Source organism: Pangasianodon hypophthalmus, chromosome 5, assembly GCF_027358585.1.
Source record: "Pangasianodon hypophthalmus isolate fPanHyp1 chromosome 5, fPanHyp1.pri, whole genome shotgun sequence".
In the NCBI taxonomy this organism is placed as follows: Eukaryota; Metazoa; Chordata; class Actinopteri; order Siluriformes; family Pangasiidae; genus Pangasianodon; species Pangasianodon hypophthalmus.
Genome location: NC_069714.1, coordinates 27173595 through 27192973, shown reverse-complemented (window position 1 = coordinate 27192973; position 19379 = coordinate 27173595). Strand labels below are relative to the sequence as shown.

Here is a 19379-nt window from a genome sequence, read left to right as displayed (position 1 = left end):
CATTTCAAAGAACACAAAATAAGATGCAACTGACAAAGCAAGAAGAAGAAGAGGACACATGAGACTGAGACTCTACCTAGAGGAGGAGAGACTTTTTGTTCAAGTGGCACCACTGTTGGCTTTGGTGCCTCAGGTGTTGCCTTCTTTACCACAGTTGGCTCTTTAAATAAAACACGTCATTGTAACATGTAAGAAATTATGATGAAAAGTGAAAGAATAGTGGCACTAAATAATAGACATGGAAACAAATATTGTACCTTGAGGAGGACAAACTTTTTGTGGTGTTACTGCTGGCTTTGGTGCCTCAGGTGTTGGTTTCTTCTCAACTGTTGGCTCTTTAAATAAAAGCATGCCATTGCCACAGTCAAGAAATGATAATTTGCATGGAAAGAGCCAATATGTTACAGACCAGACCAAGTCCGTATAAAAACAACACAAACTAAAAACAAAACGATCTCACATTCTACTAAAGAAGGAGAAGGGCCGAGACAGAAAAAACACAAAGGACATGGAAATTGAGACCCTACCTCGAGGAGGAGGTGAGACTTTCTGCTCAGGTGGCACCACTGTTGGCTTTGGTGACTCAGGTGTTGCCTTCTTTACCACAGTTGGCTCTTTAAATAAATGCATGACATTGTAACAAACAAAAAATGATGATGTGCATGTAAAGACAAATGCTGAAGAATGAGTTTTCCGAAGACAAATAAGAAATATTGACATAAAAATAGAAGACATGGATATAATACTCTACCTTGAAGAGGAGAGACTTTTTGTTCAAATGGTGCTACTGTTGGCTTTGGTGCCTCAGGTGTGGGCTTCTTCTCAACAGTCAGCTCTTTAAATGAAAGCACGGCATTGTTACAATAAAGAAATTATAATATGAATAGAAAAAGATAATGTGTTACAGGACAGATATTTCAACACAAAAACAAGAACAAATCAAGATGAGCTCAAACTCTACTGCACACATAGAAGAAGAGAACATTCAAGACATGTAAAGAGTTTCTACCTGGAACAGGAGAGACTTTTTGTTCAACTGGCACCACTGTGGGCTTTGGTGCCTCAGGTGTTGCCTTCTTCACCACAGTTGGCTCTTTAAATAAAAGTATGCCAATCAAGAAATGGTTTTACGGAATTTGCAAACTACACACGAAGAACACCTAACACAGCCACCTCATACTGTATTAAGGACACGGAAGAAGAGAACAGTGACAAAAAAACAGAAGACATGGAAGCCAAGACAGTACCTTGAGGTGGAGAAACTTTTTTCTCATCTGGCACCACTGTGGGCTTTGATGCCTCGGGTGTTGCCTTCTTTACCACAGCTGGCTCTTTAAATAAAAGCATGCCAATGTCACAAACAAGAATTGATATTATGCATGGACAGACATACTGCATTGCAAAAATATTTCAAAGTACACATGAAGAAGAATACCCAACACAGCCATCGCATATTGTATTAAGGACACAGAAGAGAACAGTGACAAAAAAACAGAAGACATGGAAACCAAGACAATACCTTGAGGTGGAGAAACTTTTTTCTCAACTGGCACCACTGTGGGCTTTGGTGCCTCGGGTGTTGCTTTCTTCTCCACAGTTGGCTCTTTAAATAAAAGCATGCCAATGTTGTAGTCAAGAATTGATATAATACATGAAAAGAGGTGCGGCATTACAGAATTTTCAAAATACACATGAAGAAGAACACCCAACACAGCCATTGCATATTGTATTAAGGACACAGAAGAGAACAGTGACAAAAAAACAGAAGACATGGAAACCAAGACAGTACCTTGAGGTGGAGAGACTTTTTTCTCAACTGGCACCACTGTTGGCTTTGGTGCCTCGGGTGTTGCTTTCTTCTCCACAGTTGGCTCTTTAAATAAAAGCATGCCAATGTTGTAGTCAAGAATTGATATAATACATGAAAAGAGGTGCGGCATTGCAAAAATTTCAAAGTACACATGAAGAAGAACACCCAACACAGCCATTGCATATTGTATTAAGGACACAGAAGAGAACAGTGACAAAAAAACAGAAGACATGGAAACCAAGACAGTACCTTGAGGTGGAGAGACTTTTTGTGGTGTCACTTTTGGCTTTGGTGCCTCAGGTGTTGGCTTCTTCTCAACAACTGGCACTTTAAATAAAAGCAAGCCATTGTCACAATCAAAAAAGATAACATGCATACAGCTACTGCATTAAAAAAAGAGACCACATACTTCATTAAATAAAAAATGGAATAATTTTGTTTGACAATTAATGTGTCTAATTTGGGGATATTACAAAATCAAGAGTAGAGACTGAAATATTCAAACAATATAACTTTACACAACTAAAGAAGAGCATAAGATAATTTCGCTTGCCTACTCGGCAAGCATTGCAAGACAAGACAAAGAACACTTTGCATAAAGTGCGTAAAGAGTGTAGATATTCCAAAGAAGGCACATGTATAAGTGTTTGTCAAAGTACCTCCTTCAGGCATTTTAAGCTCTTTCTCCATTTTAATGTCATTTTCATTGGGTATTACTTTCATAGACGCAGACTCTTTTGGTGCCACCACTTCATCAACAAATTCTTGATTAGTTTGTGACACATCACTCTTGAGCACCAAGTCTGGAAGTTTTTTAACTTCTGTCACAACACTAGACATCTCAGACTTCTTGGTTTCTGAATACATCACTTGTATAATTGGTTCAGCCTTAATTTCAGTTATCTCTTCCTTTGTTTCTGTAGATAGCAAACTCTTTTTCCTCAATGCATCCTCTGGTTTAAAAACTTGTTTGTCATGAGCCACCTTCTTTTCCACATAAATTTCCTGAGTCGCTTCAGGTTGACATAGAATGTCAGCACCTTTGTATGAGAGATCTTCCCTTGAATCCACTTGCTCCACTTCAGTAATCTTCTCAGTTTCAGCAGAACTGTCCACTGAGTGTACAGTTTGTTCAACTCTCTTTGGAGCTGTATAGACTTTAAAGATGAAATAAGTTGTAAGATTGCACAATGTGGCAATAGAAGAAGAACTTTTAAACACGCACATGCATGTGAAGAAATTAAAGCCCCATACATGCCCTTACATTTTCTGACATTTGAGCCATTAATGTACTTAAATTAAGTCTTTAATTACATGTCAAACTAAAACCTAATATGATAATATTTTACCTTCATCATTTAGATGAAACTCATCATTCTGAGAACTTAAAAAATCCTAAACAGAATACTAAACAGAAAGCCATCCAGATCACACATACCTCGGGTTGGACCGATCTCTGTCTGCTTTTGAATTTTAGCCACTGGCTTTTTCTCAGATGGCACTTCTGCAAGATTAACTTTATCTACTTTTAGAGAAGTCTCTTCAGGAGGATACTGAATATTCTCACTTTTAAATGAGAATTCTTTTGAAATCACTGCCTCCACCAGTGATATCTCTTCAGTTTTCTTAGATATGTCCACTGTAAAGTGAGTCTTTGAAAACTCTTCTAAAAGTCTCTTGGAAGGTGCAACGTCTTTAAAGATAAAACATTGAAATTGTAATTGTACCATAAGACATTGAACAAAGTATAGTCAACAACATATTTAAAATTACTAAATGAATTAATTAATGTTTATTTAGTAATCTGTTAGATGGAGTCACTCTGTGTAATGTATAAATAAGATTTATCAATTGAAAAGGGAACTAGGAGTAACTGAAACTAGCATTTTTTTTTTTTTTTTTGGTAATGTAGTTTTTTTTTTTTTTTTTTAAATTTTTATGTCATTTTTATTTTTTGCTAATGTAATTTTTATTTTTTTTTTTTACTGACAGTTACCCTATAAACGATAGGTCGTAAAGTATTATACTACACATAATTTGTGATAGGCTCCATTTTTGGCAGAATATTCATGTGATGCACAATATAAATTGAATAGGCCAATATTTCAAAACAGTCACAGATTTAGTTGTAAATTTAAACTTGAAGATTTTTAAGAATACCAAGGATTACAGAGGAAAAACCCTCAAGACCAACCAAGCATACCTCTGACCGGGGCCAGTTCCATCCTCTTTTGAAGTTTAGCTGCAGGTTTTTCTTCAGGTAGTGTTTCTTGAGTTTTAACTTCTGATGGTTTCAGCATACTGTCTTCAGGCTTACAAGATTTGTTCTCAGTTTCATAAAAGATTTCCTTTGACACAGTTTTCTTAGACAATTCCACTTTACGTGGACTTTTTTCAACTCCTTTTGGAGCTGCTAAGAGTTTAAAGATGAAAATATTTAGGATTTCACCATGTGGAAATGGAAAAATTAATATTCAATAACAGACATCTTAACAGGAAGACAATATACTACTTCTCTATAAGTAGATTTTATCTTAATGTTTCCTGTATCTTAAAATGTATGTAAATGCATGAATAGATGAATAGGGCTATGTTTCTCATCCAGAACATTGTGATCTCAATGCTAATTTTTATTTTCGCTGACAAATCTTTTTTAATTTTTAAGGCCAGCCTTTTTCGCAGTATATGTAATTGGAAAATATTTAATTACTGGACAATTCCTGAGTAAATAGGAGTACATTTTCTGTTCATACATTTTTGGTTTTGCATCTGATTACCCATTCAGTTTCTCTACTAAAAATTCTTTTAATTTGGTTAATTTGTAGGGAAAACTGTTCCCCAGCACTAACCCAATATGTATGTTATGTAACTTGTTTAAGTATGTGTAAGGAGAAATTAGTGATTAGAAGAAACCCCCAAGACCAAGCAAGCATACCTTTGGAAGGAGCAACATCCATTTCAATTTGAGGTTTCCTCACCATCTCGCTCTCAGATGGCACTTTAATTTCAGGTTTAATTTGAACCACCTTCAATGAAGACTCCATAGGCTGATGTGACAGACTATCACTTTCATATGAGATTTCTTGTCTTGAGATCACTTCCTTTGTTACAGAAATTTCCTCTAATCTCTTAGCTATTTCCAATGTTGCATATTGATTTTGTTCAACTCTTTTTGAAACTGCAAATACATGAAATAATTTTAAGATTCCACCATCTGCTGGTGTCAGAAGCATGTTCAAAAAGCAGACATTAACAATAAGACATTTGAATGCTATACATGTAAAATGTGTTCTGTTGAAATGATCAGTGCCACTTTACATACTGATGTGAACACACAGTTTTAAAGACATAACACATAATCCAAGAAGTACTTTTTGGCATGATATTAAGGACAAACCTCCAAGATCAACCAAGCATACCTCTAGTAGGAGCCATTTCAATCCCCTTTTGAGGTTTAGGCACAGGTGCTTCCTCAGTTGGAACTTCTGGATATTTAAGTTCAACTACTTTGTAAAAGTAGAAATGATATCAGACAAAAGGAAAGAGGTTAATGATCACACATGCACAACACAAATTTAAGCTCAATAATATCCAGAATAGATTTTTTCACTCAAATCATGAAAGAAATTTTAAGGGAGTTTAAAGGCACCGTTGTGCATAAAACATTTATGTTTATTAATGGGAAAGGTGGAAAACAATGTTATATATTTTGGTAATTATACCTTTCTTTGGGGGAGACTTCATTTTAGGAACAGGTGTCTGAATGGGTTCAGGTTTTGCCAGAGGTAACTCTGGTGGACTTTGGGTTAGCTCTGTCTCTACTTTTGGAGCTTCTGGGAGAACAAGTTTTGGCCCCTCATTAATAACTGGCTCCGCTTTAGAGATTGATGGTAGCTCAGGCTTTCTACTTGGTTCTGGTTTTCGAATGTCTGGAGACACAGTTGTAGGTTCTGGCTTTTTAGCCAGTTGGACTTCTGCCAGCTCTCTAGAGGCAGGTGTAAGTTCTGGTATTTTAAACACATCTGCCTGTTGTATTTCAAGCAGAACTGGTGAAGTCTCATGTTTTCTTGTTGGGACAATTGTAGGATCTTGTTTTTTACTTGGCTCAGCCTTCAGTGCTGCAGACAATTCCTGTTTAGGTTTTGTTACCCTTGGTGGTTCAGGGGCAACTGATGGTACAAGGTCTGATTTTTTATCTGGTTCTGTTTTTGGTGATTCTGTTGTCTTCACCACCTCAGGAGCTTGGAAAGAACATATGTTGGTTATAATTATACAGATAAAGGAGACAATGATATATGTGTATAATATCTCAAAGACCAGTAAGAGGTTAAGATTAAGAAATTAAGAATTTTATACAACCAACATTGGTTGCCACAACATACAGACAATACACATGTGTTCCCATTATAGTAATAATGGTTTGTCACACAAGCAACAGAAAAAAGACAATTTTAACATAAATTGCCATAAACCAAATGTATAGATTAATTGCAATTTTACAATTGTTTCCTTCTGACAGTTACCTTTTAATGGTGTAATGGCTGTTTTTTGAGGTAAAAGGTCTTCGTGTTTTGTAGTTAATTCTGGTTGTGGTACCGCTTCTGGCTTCTTAGGAACACCTGGTTCTTTTAACAAACATTCAAAGTAAGAAAATACTACAATGACAGAAGAAACCATACATAAAGGGACAAAAGTAACACTGAAGAGCACAATTTAAGGAAACATGATCTTTACACAAAGATAACACCATATACAACATATACACTTCACCAACATTTCACCAACATTTGATGAAAAACGTACAATGAATATGACACATATAAAAATACAGACAAACAGAAATGGACAGACAAAGATGGATGTACAGACAGACAGACAAGGACATATTCTACATAGGCAAGTGACACAATACCTCTTATTGTTGTGGACTCAGGTTTCTTTGTAACTGAAACCTTAGGTTCAGGTTTAGTTTCAGGTTTTAGCTCTGGCTTCGGCATAGCTTTTGGTTCAGGTTTAGGTTCAGGTTTTAGCTCTGGCTTCGGTGTAGCTTTTGGTTCAGGTTTAGGCTCAGGTTTAAGCTCTGGCTTCTGTGTAGCTTTTGGTTCAGGTTTAGGCTCAGGTTTAGGCTCTGGCTTCTGTGTAGCTTTTGGTTCATGCTTAGGCTCAGGTTTAGGCTCTGGCTTCTGTGTAGCTTTTGGTTCGTGTTTAGGCTCAGTTTTAGTCTCTGGCATGGCTACAGCTACAGGTACCACTTTAGGTTCAGTTGACAGCTGAGGTTTGGGCTTAGGTGCCTCAGGAACTGCAGGTTTTAGGACATCTTTAGATAAGACAGAGAACTATTAGATTCTAAAAGATGGGACTAACAGATAGTAACAAGAATAATATCAACATATTAAAGATTTGTAAAGAAGGAAACAAAAATATAAATCACATTATACAGTCGGTTAAAATCAACACATTTTGCATACTAAAAGACACAAGAATGTTTACATATTAACATGCAAAGAAGATTCAGTTAAAAAAAAAAACAAAAAAAAACAATGAAGAGTCTGTATGGCAACATATGAGGACAATACTAAGGACAATTATGATGAATACCTTTAGGTGTAGGTTGTTGTTTTGACTCAGGCACAATTGTTACTGGGACTGTTTCCTCTACAGGCATGACTTCAGGTTCTAAAAAAAAAAGTAAAAATAAAATGGAGAAATACATTCGTATAAGTTTTTCATTAAACTGCATTAGTGATAAGGAGACTATTCTTCCTCAATGCTAGACCACTGTGCTAAAGAAAGGTGTTATTTTATTATTAAAATCATGCACAAGGGGCACATTTATATCTCTTCAGATCTGGTTTATTTGCTAATACTTCATTGCACAATTAAGCTAATTTTGTCAATTTTTTATTATACACCATCCATGAGTTATAAAAACTACAATACAAGTGAGGAAATGCCTGCACATTGTGTTTGTTAAGGGTTAAAACACAGCAGTTACTAAAGTGTTGGTAGAACTGAAAAACATGCATACAGAAAAAAACACCTAAGATTACGTTGAAAAATAAATCAAATAACACATTCTCTCTCATACACACAGATAGACGTCAAAATATTCTCATAAAGACTTATAGAAATGTTTCGAGAAGGCATTTAACAGATGTGACATTGTGAATATTCAGTGTAAAACAGAAAAATAAAATACTTGGCAGCTAAAGCTAAGCTGGACAAAAACCTAGTGTTCTCTTACCTTTCTGAGGTTTTTCTTCTGTCTTTTGTGCCACCATTTTGGGTACAGTTTCTTCAGTGGGCTGCTTCCGTTCTGACAGAAAACAAATAAACATTGATATGACAAAGATACGAGTACAATTCTCAGTATTCTTTAATGGCATGGTGTGTAGGACATCATATGCGGAGTTTTTGATGACATTGCTGATGATGTATTAGATACAATAGTTGAAAGAAAAAAAAAGAAAAAGTGGAAAAAACAAGTTAGTCAGTGTAACAGAGCAATAACTGAAATACTGCTTACATTACACATAGATGATGAAGACAAACAAATGAAAAAGTATCAACGGGATGGAAGACAGAGTTCACACAGCACAGATGAAGTAGGCTAACCATTAAGCTCTTAGTTAGTGACATGGTAGCCATGATATACCTTGAGTTGATGCGACTTCATGAATTACTCTTTCTTCTTGCACTGTCCAACTTTCATATGCTACCATAACAAAATGAAGTGTCCCAAGAACATGGGGGGTGGGGGGTGGGGGGGAAGAAGTAAGAATGAATGAATGAAAGAAAGAAATGTGCTTAGCCCCTTTTAAAGCATATATAAGTTTAAAAAACTTCTATTTAGATTCTGTAACATAACTCTCCTTGAGCTAGTCACAGATAAAGTGAATAACTAATATGAGAAACACACGACAATATGCGATGACAAGAATGCATTTTGCCTTCTTGGTTATTATTATTAGTTTAACATTCCGAACAGACATGATTTGTTGAAGAATGGAACAGCTTATTAGGATGAGGGTGGTTGAAAATTAAAAGAGTAATCAGGTTAAAGGTGGAGTAACATTAGAAATAGTACCTGTTACTTCAGTCTTTTCTTCATAATGATAATATTCTGTTGACTCATCTTTTGAATAGGAAAAATTTGAAAGAAGTCATTATTAAATTGAACTGCATTGCTTAGAAAATGTATTATGTATGACATAAAGTATTCCATCTTACCTTTAAAACTAATCATAGATGACACTTCGGGCACTTGTATTGATGTATCTGAGACATCTAAATGTATTGAGAAGTTTTGTCTCATTTTATTGCTTAGATTGTGTTAAATTGTTCAGATTTGCAAAATTATTGAGCAACTAAGCAACTCTGTCTCTAAAAATAAAAATACTCACCATAAGAAATTGTTCCTAGATCAATTTCTGTGAAAGGACGTAAAATATTGTTACTGGGAACCAGAACCCATATCGCTAAAGGTGATTAATGCTATACTAAACACGTTAGTGCTATTGTAATATATAATTAGTACCTTTGCCTGACAGGTACAGCTCAGCTGTACTTTTAGCTTCACCAATGGGCTCCAGTCTTGCAATCACTGAGTATACGCCTAAACATTATTAAAGAAGATAACTGAGTTTAACTAATTTAATTAAGATATACATTGAAACTAAATGACATTTAATTGTACACACCTTCGTCCTCAGATGTTACATTACGGATGATCATAAAATGACGTCGTCCCTCACATTGGAAGGCATATTTTGGACTCTCTTTAAGCTCCCAAGAGTCTTTATACCACGTGACGACTGCATTGTCAAATGACAACTCACACTCGAAAGTCGCAGTCTGGCGTTCCTTCACCACAATGTTTTGAATGCGCTTAGTGAATTGTATTTGATCAGCTGCAAAAAGACATGACTTGAATGATTAACTTTGAATTGCATATCTTTCCATGTTCCAATATGCACCATAAATGACCTTTGCATTCCTCCATCATTGTTGTTTCAAATAAGAGTTAGGCCACCAGGGCCATGCTGTTCAAGAGTATTATGAAAATGAGAGAACATTTGGTATTTATTAGTAAGAAGACAAAAGTAAAGCAAAGAGATTAGTCTATGGATCAAAATTAGTGTTATAAAAATAAAAGATATTTTTTGTGATCTGAATGTTCACACCATTAACCCATGTTCATTGGCATAAATTTCTTTTCAGGCACACATTGCATCATATGATAAAAGTTTAATATTTATATATTAACTCTCAACTTATTTTAGGTTATGGTACTTTGCACTAGGTATGTGGTGGTAACTGCTGTAGATTACATTACACTATCAATCCATTATACTGGATGTTTCACTATCAATCCCCTTTGACCAGAAATATACACAGTTTAAAAGGAACCAGTGAATTTTTGACATATGAAAGAATGAAATCAGAGGTGCTGATATGCCCAGCAGAGTAGAATTAAATTGTTAAAAATAAAGAACCCAAGAATGTTGTGTACAATAATTGATCATAGAAGATCAGATATTTAAATATTTCTCAGAGGCTGTCACTAAAATCATGGGCATTTAACAAGGTTATCAGGAGAAGGGAACTGACTCCAGTCTTGTGCCAAATGGTGCCCTTAGTCCTGCGGTCTTCCTCGAATCCCACAATTTGGTGGTGTTGACAAAATGAAGAAGTTAAGACTTGCATGCAAATCAACTCAAGGGTGAAATAAAACAAAAAACTGTGATAATGTAAGTGATCAGCGCACTACTGGCAGCTTTGTCCTCTTACCAAGAGAAGGCTTGTTCTCATCTCTCTCTGTGTCAAAGGTTTTAAAAGTGCCTTAACACATTTTAATACATGGCAATGGACAACAAAACCAGGTAATGGTAAAAAAGGACTTACCTGCAACTGACAGTGTGGCACTGGAGATGTGTGGGCCACAGACGATGCGATAATTTCCCTGGTCACTTGTCTGGACGTTCTTGATCTTCAACAAGTGGCAATCACCTACTACTTTAATGTCATATTTACTGCTGTTTTCAAGCTTCTTTGAGTCTTTGTACCAAGACAGTGTGATTTCTGGGTAGTTGATCTTAATTTCACACTCAAACACAGCTTCTGCGTTAACTTTGGTAGTTTGATCTTTTATGTCATTAATCAGGGTAATGGGCTGCAAAAGGAAATAAATGCACATGATCATATATATCAATAAATATCTCATTATAGTAAGTTAGAACCGGATGCTGTAAAAGAATCTTACTTCAGTTTGTTCCATTCTTCTCTGCAAATCAGCCACAAGCCTAGCCAAATCCTCATCAGATTCTCTGCTACGTTCATGTTCCTTATAAAATAAAAATAAATAAATAAATAAATAGAATTACAAAATATGATTATACAATAAACAACAGCTATACAATAAACAAAATCTTGTAACAGAAAAATATACCGGTCTTCCACTTTCTTCACCCTTCTCTTTCTTCAGCTGCTCAATGGCCTGAAGAAGACCGCGATAGTCTGTGATACCGTACATGCGAGCGTACTTCTCATACTCTTTTGGGTCTACATTTCTTAGCAGCTCAACTATGTCAATGTCTTTGTCCTCCTTTGGACTTTTCTGCTTTGATGGTGTCCTGAAAAATAACAGATAAAAGCCAGTGTTTAATTCATATAAATATTATATTTACTTACTATATATTACTACATATATTTAAAAAGGTATAGTACAGTATATTTATAGTATATATACACTTATAAATATGGAAGGCATCAAATCTTAAACTCACTTCTTAAGTTTCACTGTTTCAGGTGCAATCTCTTGCTTTTCATCAACAGTCAGATCAGTGCTGGATTCGATTTCTCCATGTTTGTTTGATGCTACACACCTATACTGGCCAGCATCAGATTTGGTCACTTCTCTGATTTCCAGCTTGGTGTCTTGGCCCTTCTGCACAATGGCAATGCGACCACCATGAGTCATCTGCCTCCATTTGCCCTTCATCCATTTCACATTAGGAATGGGATCACCGCCAACTTTGGCAATGAAGGTTGCTGTGCCCTCTGTAAAGCAGAATATGACATACCCTTAAATAAAATAGGTAACCTTAAAATAGTATGTTTCTGTGGAAATAACCACTTACTCTCTGCTATACGAACACTCTTAGGTTCATCAATGAAGAACAATTTGTCCAGTTTCTGAGCAGGCTGAGGTGCTGAAGGTGTTGTTTGAGCTGCCGCAGGGGCTGCTCCTGCTAATTGTTAAAGAACACCAGCAATGTAAGTGCAAAGACAATAAATGGAAAAAGAGAATTAAACGCTAAGGAGATGCTTGATTAAACAACTGGTACAATCGATTTAACCCTTGTATTCTGTGCACATTCTGTTCATGTATGTATTTTTCAGAGGTCATATTGACTTTGCGCAGCTGAGACAGAAAATAATATTTGAAATAAGCAATGCTGAAAACATCTATGTTTTTGAAGAACAACAAAGACACAAGAAGCACTTTTCAGGACTGCTTCAGGGTGCTCCTACTAGCAGGTGTGTGTAATCAGGTATGAGTGCAAATAAGACAAGGTAATGTGACATTGAAGGTGACAATGTGACAGTGAATTCACCTATTTGTTTTATTTTTGTCAAAACAGTTGGTGTTAATGAATATTTCACCACTTTTTGTAATCCGTGAATCAATGAAAATGACCCGAACATTACTTGTGTAATATAATATGAATGGGGCGATATAGCAGCTAGCAGTTTGTACTTTTTCATGTTCAACAGAAAGTCAAATTTCATGTTGGGAAAAAATGAATTGTATGGTGACTTACACAAAGACATTCAAAACCTGAATTATCAATTAAAGATAGACAAAATTCATCCTTTATTATAGTAAATATTACAAGCCATCTAAAGGTTTTCTCCTCTTTCCATTTCACATAATCAGAAGGGAATCAAATGGTAAGCTAGAAATAATTACTTATAATGGAGGAAATAGTTTTATAAGTAGAATGCATTCTTCTTCTTCTTCATCTTCTTCTTCTTCTTTTTCTGAATTCTTCCTCTTATTATTATTACTAATGCCACTTAAGAACATTCAGAGACATTCCAAGATACTCTTAAAAATTAAAAGTTAATTTAAAAATATGTTTAAAAAAAATTCAAGTAAAGAATGAGTGTAATGCATATTACACATTTTAAGATTCAAATCATACCTTTAATGGTGACCTTGGCCTTAGAGAAATCACTACCAGCATTGTTCGTTGCCTTGCATAGGTAGTCTCCTCCATCAGCTCTGGATGACTTGGCAACTGTTAGCGTGGCAGTGCCATCCACAAATGTGATCTTGGAGTTTTCAGAGGAAATCACCTCTCTTCTGTCCTTCATCCACTGGATTGACAGTGGAGGAGAGCCACAGACATGGCAGCTAAGGCTAAGTTTCTCACCCTCATTCACTGTAATAGGCTTAAGGGTCAGATCAAAGGTTGGTGGCGTTTGTTTTCCTTAATAAGAAAAAAAGAAAAAAAAGTTGATTTTTATAAGCATTTTTGAATATTTGGAAGAGAAGTAATCAGACCAAAGATATTACAGAGTAAAGGTTCTCAATACAACAAACCATGCAAAGTGGATAAAACCCTAATAAAGATCTAGAGGATCAACACAAAACCAAATGTTCTGTACCTGTAATGCTTATCACCACACTGTAGGACACAGTACCAGCTTCATTAGAGGCACTGCAAGTATATGTGCCACTGTCTGATGTTTGGGATTTCTTAATACATAACAAAGCCACATTCCCCTCAAAGGACATTTCACAGTTGTCAGAACTGAAAATTTCCTTGTTATCTTTGTACCAGCTGATGGACAGTGGCTGTGATCCAGATATACGGCCCTCGAGTTTCAACAATTTACCCTCAGTCTCCTCAAAATGCTCCGGAGGCTTTTTAGTGAAGGTTGGTGGAATTTTCGGTTCTGAAAACAAAACATACAGTAGTACACTTTAAGTTATGAAACACTCAAGATACACAGACGTGCATATCTTTCACAGATACTTGGATGGAACATGAGTATTTTCAGATTTCATTACAATCATAGCAAATGTACAGGGCAGAGCAACCTTATCCACCCAAGACATAATTCCCCCAACCCTCCCCCCAGTGGATATGGAAATGAATGTTATTGGTAATGCTCCAATTATATGGCACTAGTTCTCCACACTAGCCCTTAATGCAATATTTGTAAGCAAACATGTTCTTCACATCATTAACCATCATTAACCATCATATATGGTATGAAATAAGTCCAGAAAAAACATCACAAGGCATGTGATGCAGCCCAAAGCAAAGTGGAGTTACTGTTACTGCCCAAAACTTTATTATTTTTCTGTAACCACCCATCTAGTAGTATTTTATTGCTCTTACACAGCAATTTTCCAATAATTTTTCTATTTATTAAAGAATAAATATTTAAATAAATATACAAAATATAAATATAAAGAATAATACATTTTATCTGTTTACAGTTGCATTTAATGTTGCAGAATGTCCGTGAAACAAGTTAGTTCCTGTTATCACTTACATTATAGCAGCTACAAACAGTCATTCTCTCACTTTCTCTTTAAGAAAAAAACTGCATAAGACTCCAGTAAAAGAGTGCTAGCAAAGATTTTCATACTAGCTAGCTACATAATGCCACTTTATGAATTTATTACATAGGCTGGTAGGCTAGCTAGCTAGCATTAAATATGGGTAATGCTGTTATCTAATGTTGCCAGAATGAGAGGAACACAAAAGTAGTCCACCAGTAGGTGCAGACTGAATAAAACACAGAAGTGCAGGATGTCAGCTGAGTTATACAATAGCTTAGCAGTTAGGCTAAATGGCTAACTAGAATGCTATTTATTAATTGTAGTCACAGAGAAATTTAAGTTGTTTGAGTTTGTAAGACTGAGAGAATTGATGAGTCTCAGTATTGGGCAGTTTTTATGTGTGCATTTTTATTCTTAGAAAGCAGAATAAATTGCATGTTTTATTGTACTGATTACTAAATCTTGAATCTTCATACAACATTTTGTATGAATATTAGCCAAGGTAAATACAAATTAGTTTAACACATCATTTTTTTTAACACAGTATAGATCATTTATCTTAGATATGTCTCAGTGATTAAACTAGAATCACTGTATCATGTGTTGCTTTTAAAATAAGCATTTTCAGTTTCTGAAATGTCAGTTATTAATATTAATGTTAATATTAATTTCTTGTTTACAGAACTGTTATATAAAAGCAATATCACACTCGCAAAAACGCTGTTGTACTTAAATATCATCATGGCTGATATTAAGCCTGTGGCACTCAACCTTTGGCCTCATGCCTACAGCTGAATCACAGTCATGCTGATATTCAGTATAACAGCACTCTTGCTTGTGCAATATTGCTTAAAAATTCAAATAATTAAAAATAATTTGATTATTCAGATTAAAAATAGCAGAAATGCAATTACCCAATAAACTATCACAAAATGTTTCATTAAATAAATATAATGTTTAAATGTACTTTCAATGCCAAATACTTAGGTACCAAGACCACTTGCACCTTCAGTACTCCCACATCCCAGAAAATGACTATGAGCAACAAAGCATCAAAGTAAGACTCTGATGGCTATCAAATAAATCAGTAATCAGCATAAAAATCAAGAGGAGACAAAAGCAACGAAAACAAAAAAATCTGTCTTAAACTGTTCATATAATACTAATAAGCTGATCACATGGCAAAAAGGCATAGAATAAATGTCCCATGTGACAAGCAGGAGGGATGGGCCAGGCTGTGAGGACGCACGCCTGGCACTGAGTTGGCTAATCAGTGGGAGAGAGGGATAAAGGAGCGGCTGGAGATGCCGAGGGGGAGAGAGAGATGCACACATTTTGTGTTTTATGGTCTGTTTATGTTCTGTTTATAATTAAACATTATGTTTGAATTCACTCGGTTCCTGCCTCCTCCTTGACCGTCGTTGAATTTGTTACATCCCATTATCATAGATCTTGTATTCCCACACCACACACGCTATAACAATTAACACAATTATATAGATACCACTATTAAAACTCCAACTTTTTATGTACAGTGTCAGACATATGTTTAGCAAATCTACTAATTTACTATTTTGCCCATTTCAAAATAATAATGAGGTCACCAAAACTTACGGAATTAAACAGTTACCACAAAGTGCTAACAAATCAATGTGTCTTGTTTTTTATGACCTTAGTACATATTCTTTGGTGCTAATAATCACCAGTTGTCATTATGAAATTAGAAGCCTAGTAATATAGGAGGTGAATAAAGCTTGAAAGTAGGTTAGAATACTATTTTCTAGTTAGTTCTAGTTGGTTAAGATGAGTACTATTTGATGAAATCCTTTAAGATTTAGCAAAAGTTAGGGCACCAGGAGTATTATTGAAGACTGTTTTTCTTCCTGCCATCTTTAATCTGGCCCTCCACAGTAAGATATCCTTCAATTTACCATTTGTATCCTATTGACTTTCTTAAGACAAGGCAAGAAACCCCAATATTGTATAAAAAAATTGATGTGTATGAGTGAGTTTACTGATCTGTCCCTACTGTGATTTGTGCATGACAGATATCATTTCCATCATCATTTGTAACTTCACAAGAATATATTCCAGCCATGTCTTGGCTACATTCATGAAAAACTTCTAAGGTACAAGTATTTCCAATGATTTTGGTGTTATATCTGTAAGAGGTGTAAATTTGTTTGCCGTCCTTAAACCATGTGACAAACATTTTTTTCTATTCCAGTGAATGAGCATTCAAGCCTCTGTTTTTGCCCCTTTTGGAGGGACTGGTTGGACAGCTTCTTCACAAAACGAGCAGGTCTTGAAATTAGCAACATAAAACCAGTCACATGACTACCATAATGACATAAATCGTCTTCCTTGGGTAGTATTCCCAGTGTTATATTAGCACAATTAGTTTTACATTAGCAGATGTACAAGACATCTATCAATATGATATTAACCAGAAATCCAATCACTTGACTATGACAGATATCAGTTCCACAGGAATTTGACACTTCACAAGAGTATTTTCCTGAGGTATCTTTAGTGCATTCGTGTACACTTTCCAACGTGTAGGAGTTTCCAACAACTCTTGTGTTGTATTTATAAGAGGCATAGACCTGTTTACTATCCTTGTACCAGATAATAAATATTTTTGGCATACCAAATGTGAATGTACACTCAAGCTTCAGTTTCTCACTCATGGCAATGTTCATATCCTTAAGTTTCTCCTCAAACCAGGCAGGTTCTGAGAGGAACAACATAGCGCACAAATGTTTGTTATTATTCTGGATATAAATGGAGAACTGGCATCCTGAATATTCTGATCAAAGTTGCATATACATGTTGAATCTTGAGCATATTATCCACGAACGTCCTTGTTAATGTGTCAAATGTGTAAAGACCAAGAACCTTTTCCAAATTATGCTTATCCAAAGTAGTTGACTAAACATGATGGTAGTGTCAACTGGTTGATAAAATATGATGTAGTAGAAAATAGAAAGAATCCAAAGATATACGAACCTGTCACTGTTGTCACATTGGCATGACAGATGTCAGTTCCATAGGAATTTGAGACTTCACAAGAGTATTTTCCTGGAGTTTCTTTGTTACACTCATGCAGGCACTCCAGGATACTTGAATTTTCTGTCACTTTTGTGTTATATCTGTATGAGGCATACAGCTGCTTTCCATCTTTGTACCATGTTACAAACAACTTTGGAGCTCCAGTGAAAGTACATTCAAGCCTCAGTCTACTGGTAATTGGGAAGACTGTGTCACTCAACCTCTTCAGGAAGCACGGCGGTTCTAAGAGGGGCAGCAGAATCAATATTTTTGTCAAAACAGCAAGCACCAGATGTAAAGATTTCACAGCATCCTCAGCCATCCTCAGCAACATGCTAGCAACTAAAGAGCAAATCATTCCTCATTGTGTTCCATATAGGGAATCCATGTGGAAGAGTTATAATATCTTTCAAGCTTTCCAGAAAGCGTGCAGACCAAAAGACAAATGGAGAGAAATTGATCCAAGCATACCCACAAAAACAAGCACTAGAAAACCCAACTCTTAAGACACATGCTCCCTGTCATGGTCAAACTGAGACCTTTCATCACACCATGTCACAACTCAGTACAGCGGCACAGACAAGAATATCATACCAGGCACCATGCTGTCCTACACTGCAATATCAACTTGCTCTCTTTGGAAGTTACATGATTTAAGACTTTACAAAAGTAAGAGATCAAAGGTGACTTTTAAAAAAAAAATGCAGGCAAGCATCTTCTTGAGTCAAGTATGATTTACAAACCTGCAACTGTTTTCACTTGAGCATGGCAGATATCAGTTCCATATGCATTTGAAACTTCACAAGAGTATTTTCCAGAGGTTTCTTTGTTGGAACTATGCAGGCACTCCAAAGTGCATGAGTTTGGTGTGACTTTGGTATTGTATCTGTAGGAGGCGTAGAGTTGCTTGCCATCCTTGTACCAAGTCACAAAAAGTTTTGGTGCTCCAGTGAATGAACATTCAAGTTTTAATAACTGGTTCACTGGTATATAAAGATCTGTCAACTTCTTCACAAAGCGTGCTGGTTCTGAGAGAGAAAGGATTGGAACACTTTAATTGCTTTTCTGGTGATTTGTGTCAGAAATGTAATAACATATTAGCCAACACTGCAACATGAGGTGAAAAATAACAAAATGTCTAAAACTAAAAAGATCTTAAATAGTGTTAAAAGGACAAATGGGCAAGCATTACTTCCAAAGTTTATGAACTTGTAATTGCGATAACTTTGGCATGGCAGATATCCTTTTCATAACAGTTTGAGATTTCACAAGAATAGTTTCCTGTGGTGTCTTTTGTACACTCATGTAGGCACTCCAAGATGCATGAGCTCTCTGTCACCTTTGTGTTTGTGTTGAGCCTCAGTTTTTTGCTCATTGGTATGGAAATGTCTTTTAGCTTCTTTACAAAGCAAGGGGTATCTGAGAAAAATGAGTTTTAATACATTTTTGCTCTTAAAAATTCAAGTATGTTTACATATAAAGAACTAAGATTATATTTTCAGCTTTTTTACAAATTGTGCAGATACTGCATAGAAAAAAGCACAGGACTGGTTATGAAGCAGTATTATTTGGTGCAGCAGCAAATAGATTCCCTGAATGTCAGCAGGAAATTGATCCAGGACCATAATCCATAAGATGGCTCCAATTTTTGTGTCCAAAAGGTGATTTCTTTTCAACCCAAAAAATGAAGAACTCAATTTGTAAACAAATTTGAGAAAGATTTGTTTCAAGAGGACAAGTTACAATATAAAAATCTCTGATTGCAGTCACTTGAGCATGATAAGTGTAATGTTTGAAATTTTTCAGTAGTTTCAGAAGATATCATTTTTAAATTCACTTCACTGGGTTAAAAGTCAGGTCCATTAGTAATGAAAAATTTCCAAGGCTATGTATCAAGATCCATCAGAACAGTCCATCAAGATCTGGAACACTTTTTCA

At 35.6% G+C, this 19379-nt stretch overlaps 1 protein-coding gene across 46 annotated transcripts in view; it reads right to left on the bottom strand.

The window, feature by feature from the left end:
• Positions 1 to 19379, bottom strand: part of ttn.1 (titin, tandem duplicate 1) — a 142961-nt gene that overhangs the window by 91433 nt on the left and 32149 nt on the right. For 7 of the 46 annotated variants that reach the window (XM_053233898.1, XM_053233911.1, XM_053233918.1 and 4 more), the window contains 32 exons: positions 18185 to 18469; positions 17400 to 17684; positions 13484 to 13774; positions 13018 to 13305; positions 11950 to 12060; positions 11596 to 11869; positions 11259 to 11442; positions 11073 to 11153; positions 10715 to 10982; positions 9511 to 9720; positions 9348 to 9425; positions 9214 to 9240; positions 9041 to 9097; positions 8898 to 8945; positions 8466 to 8525; positions 8055 to 8126; positions 7409 to 7486; positions 6723 to 7127; positions 6334 to 6435; positions 5533 to 6051; positions 5230 to 5316; positions 4746 to 4988; positions 4014 to 4223; positions 3249 to 3503; positions 2470 to 2967; positions 1520 to 2137; positions 1248 to 1331; positions 1010 to 1093; positions 752 to 835; positions 528 to 614; positions 258 to 335; positions 77 to 160 (listed from right to left, as the gene is read on the bottom strand). In XM_053233898.1, the coding sequence (XP_053089873.1) occupies positions 77 to 160; positions 258 to 335; positions 528 to 614; positions 752 to 835; positions 1010 to 1093; positions 1248 to 1331; positions 1520 to 2137; positions 2470 to 2967; positions 3249 to 3503; positions 4014 to 4223; positions 4746 to 4988; positions 5230 to 5316; positions 5533 to 6051; positions 6334 to 6435; positions 6723 to 7127; positions 7409 to 7486; positions 8055 to 8126; positions 8466 to 8525; positions 8898 to 8945; positions 9041 to 9097; positions 9214 to 9240; positions 9348 to 9425; positions 9511 to 9720; positions 10715 to 10982; positions 11073 to 11153; positions 11259 to 11442; positions 11596 to 11869; positions 11950 to 12060; positions 13018 to 13305; positions 13484 to 13774; positions 17400 to 17684; positions 18185 to 18469 (6135 nt within the window). The remainder of the gene's footprint in view (positions 1 to 76; positions 161 to 257; positions 336 to 527; positions 615 to 751; positions 836 to 1009; positions 1094 to 1247; positions 1332 to 1519; positions 2138 to 2469; positions 2968 to 3248; positions 3504 to 4013; positions 4224 to 4745; positions 4989 to 5229; positions 5317 to 5532; positions 6052 to 6333; positions 6436 to 6722; positions 7128 to 7408; positions 7487 to 8054; positions 8127 to 8465; positions 8526 to 8897; positions 8946 to 9040; positions 9098 to 9213; positions 9241 to 9347; positions 9426 to 9510; positions 9721 to 10714; positions 10983 to 11072; positions 11154 to 11258; positions 11443 to 11595; positions 11870 to 11949; positions 12061 to 13017; positions 13306 to 13483; positions 13775 to 17399; positions 17685 to 18184; positions 18470 to 19379) is intronic. The other 39 variants (XM_053233941.1, XM_053233942.1, XM_053233914.1 and 36 more) reach the window with 38 other exon arrangements.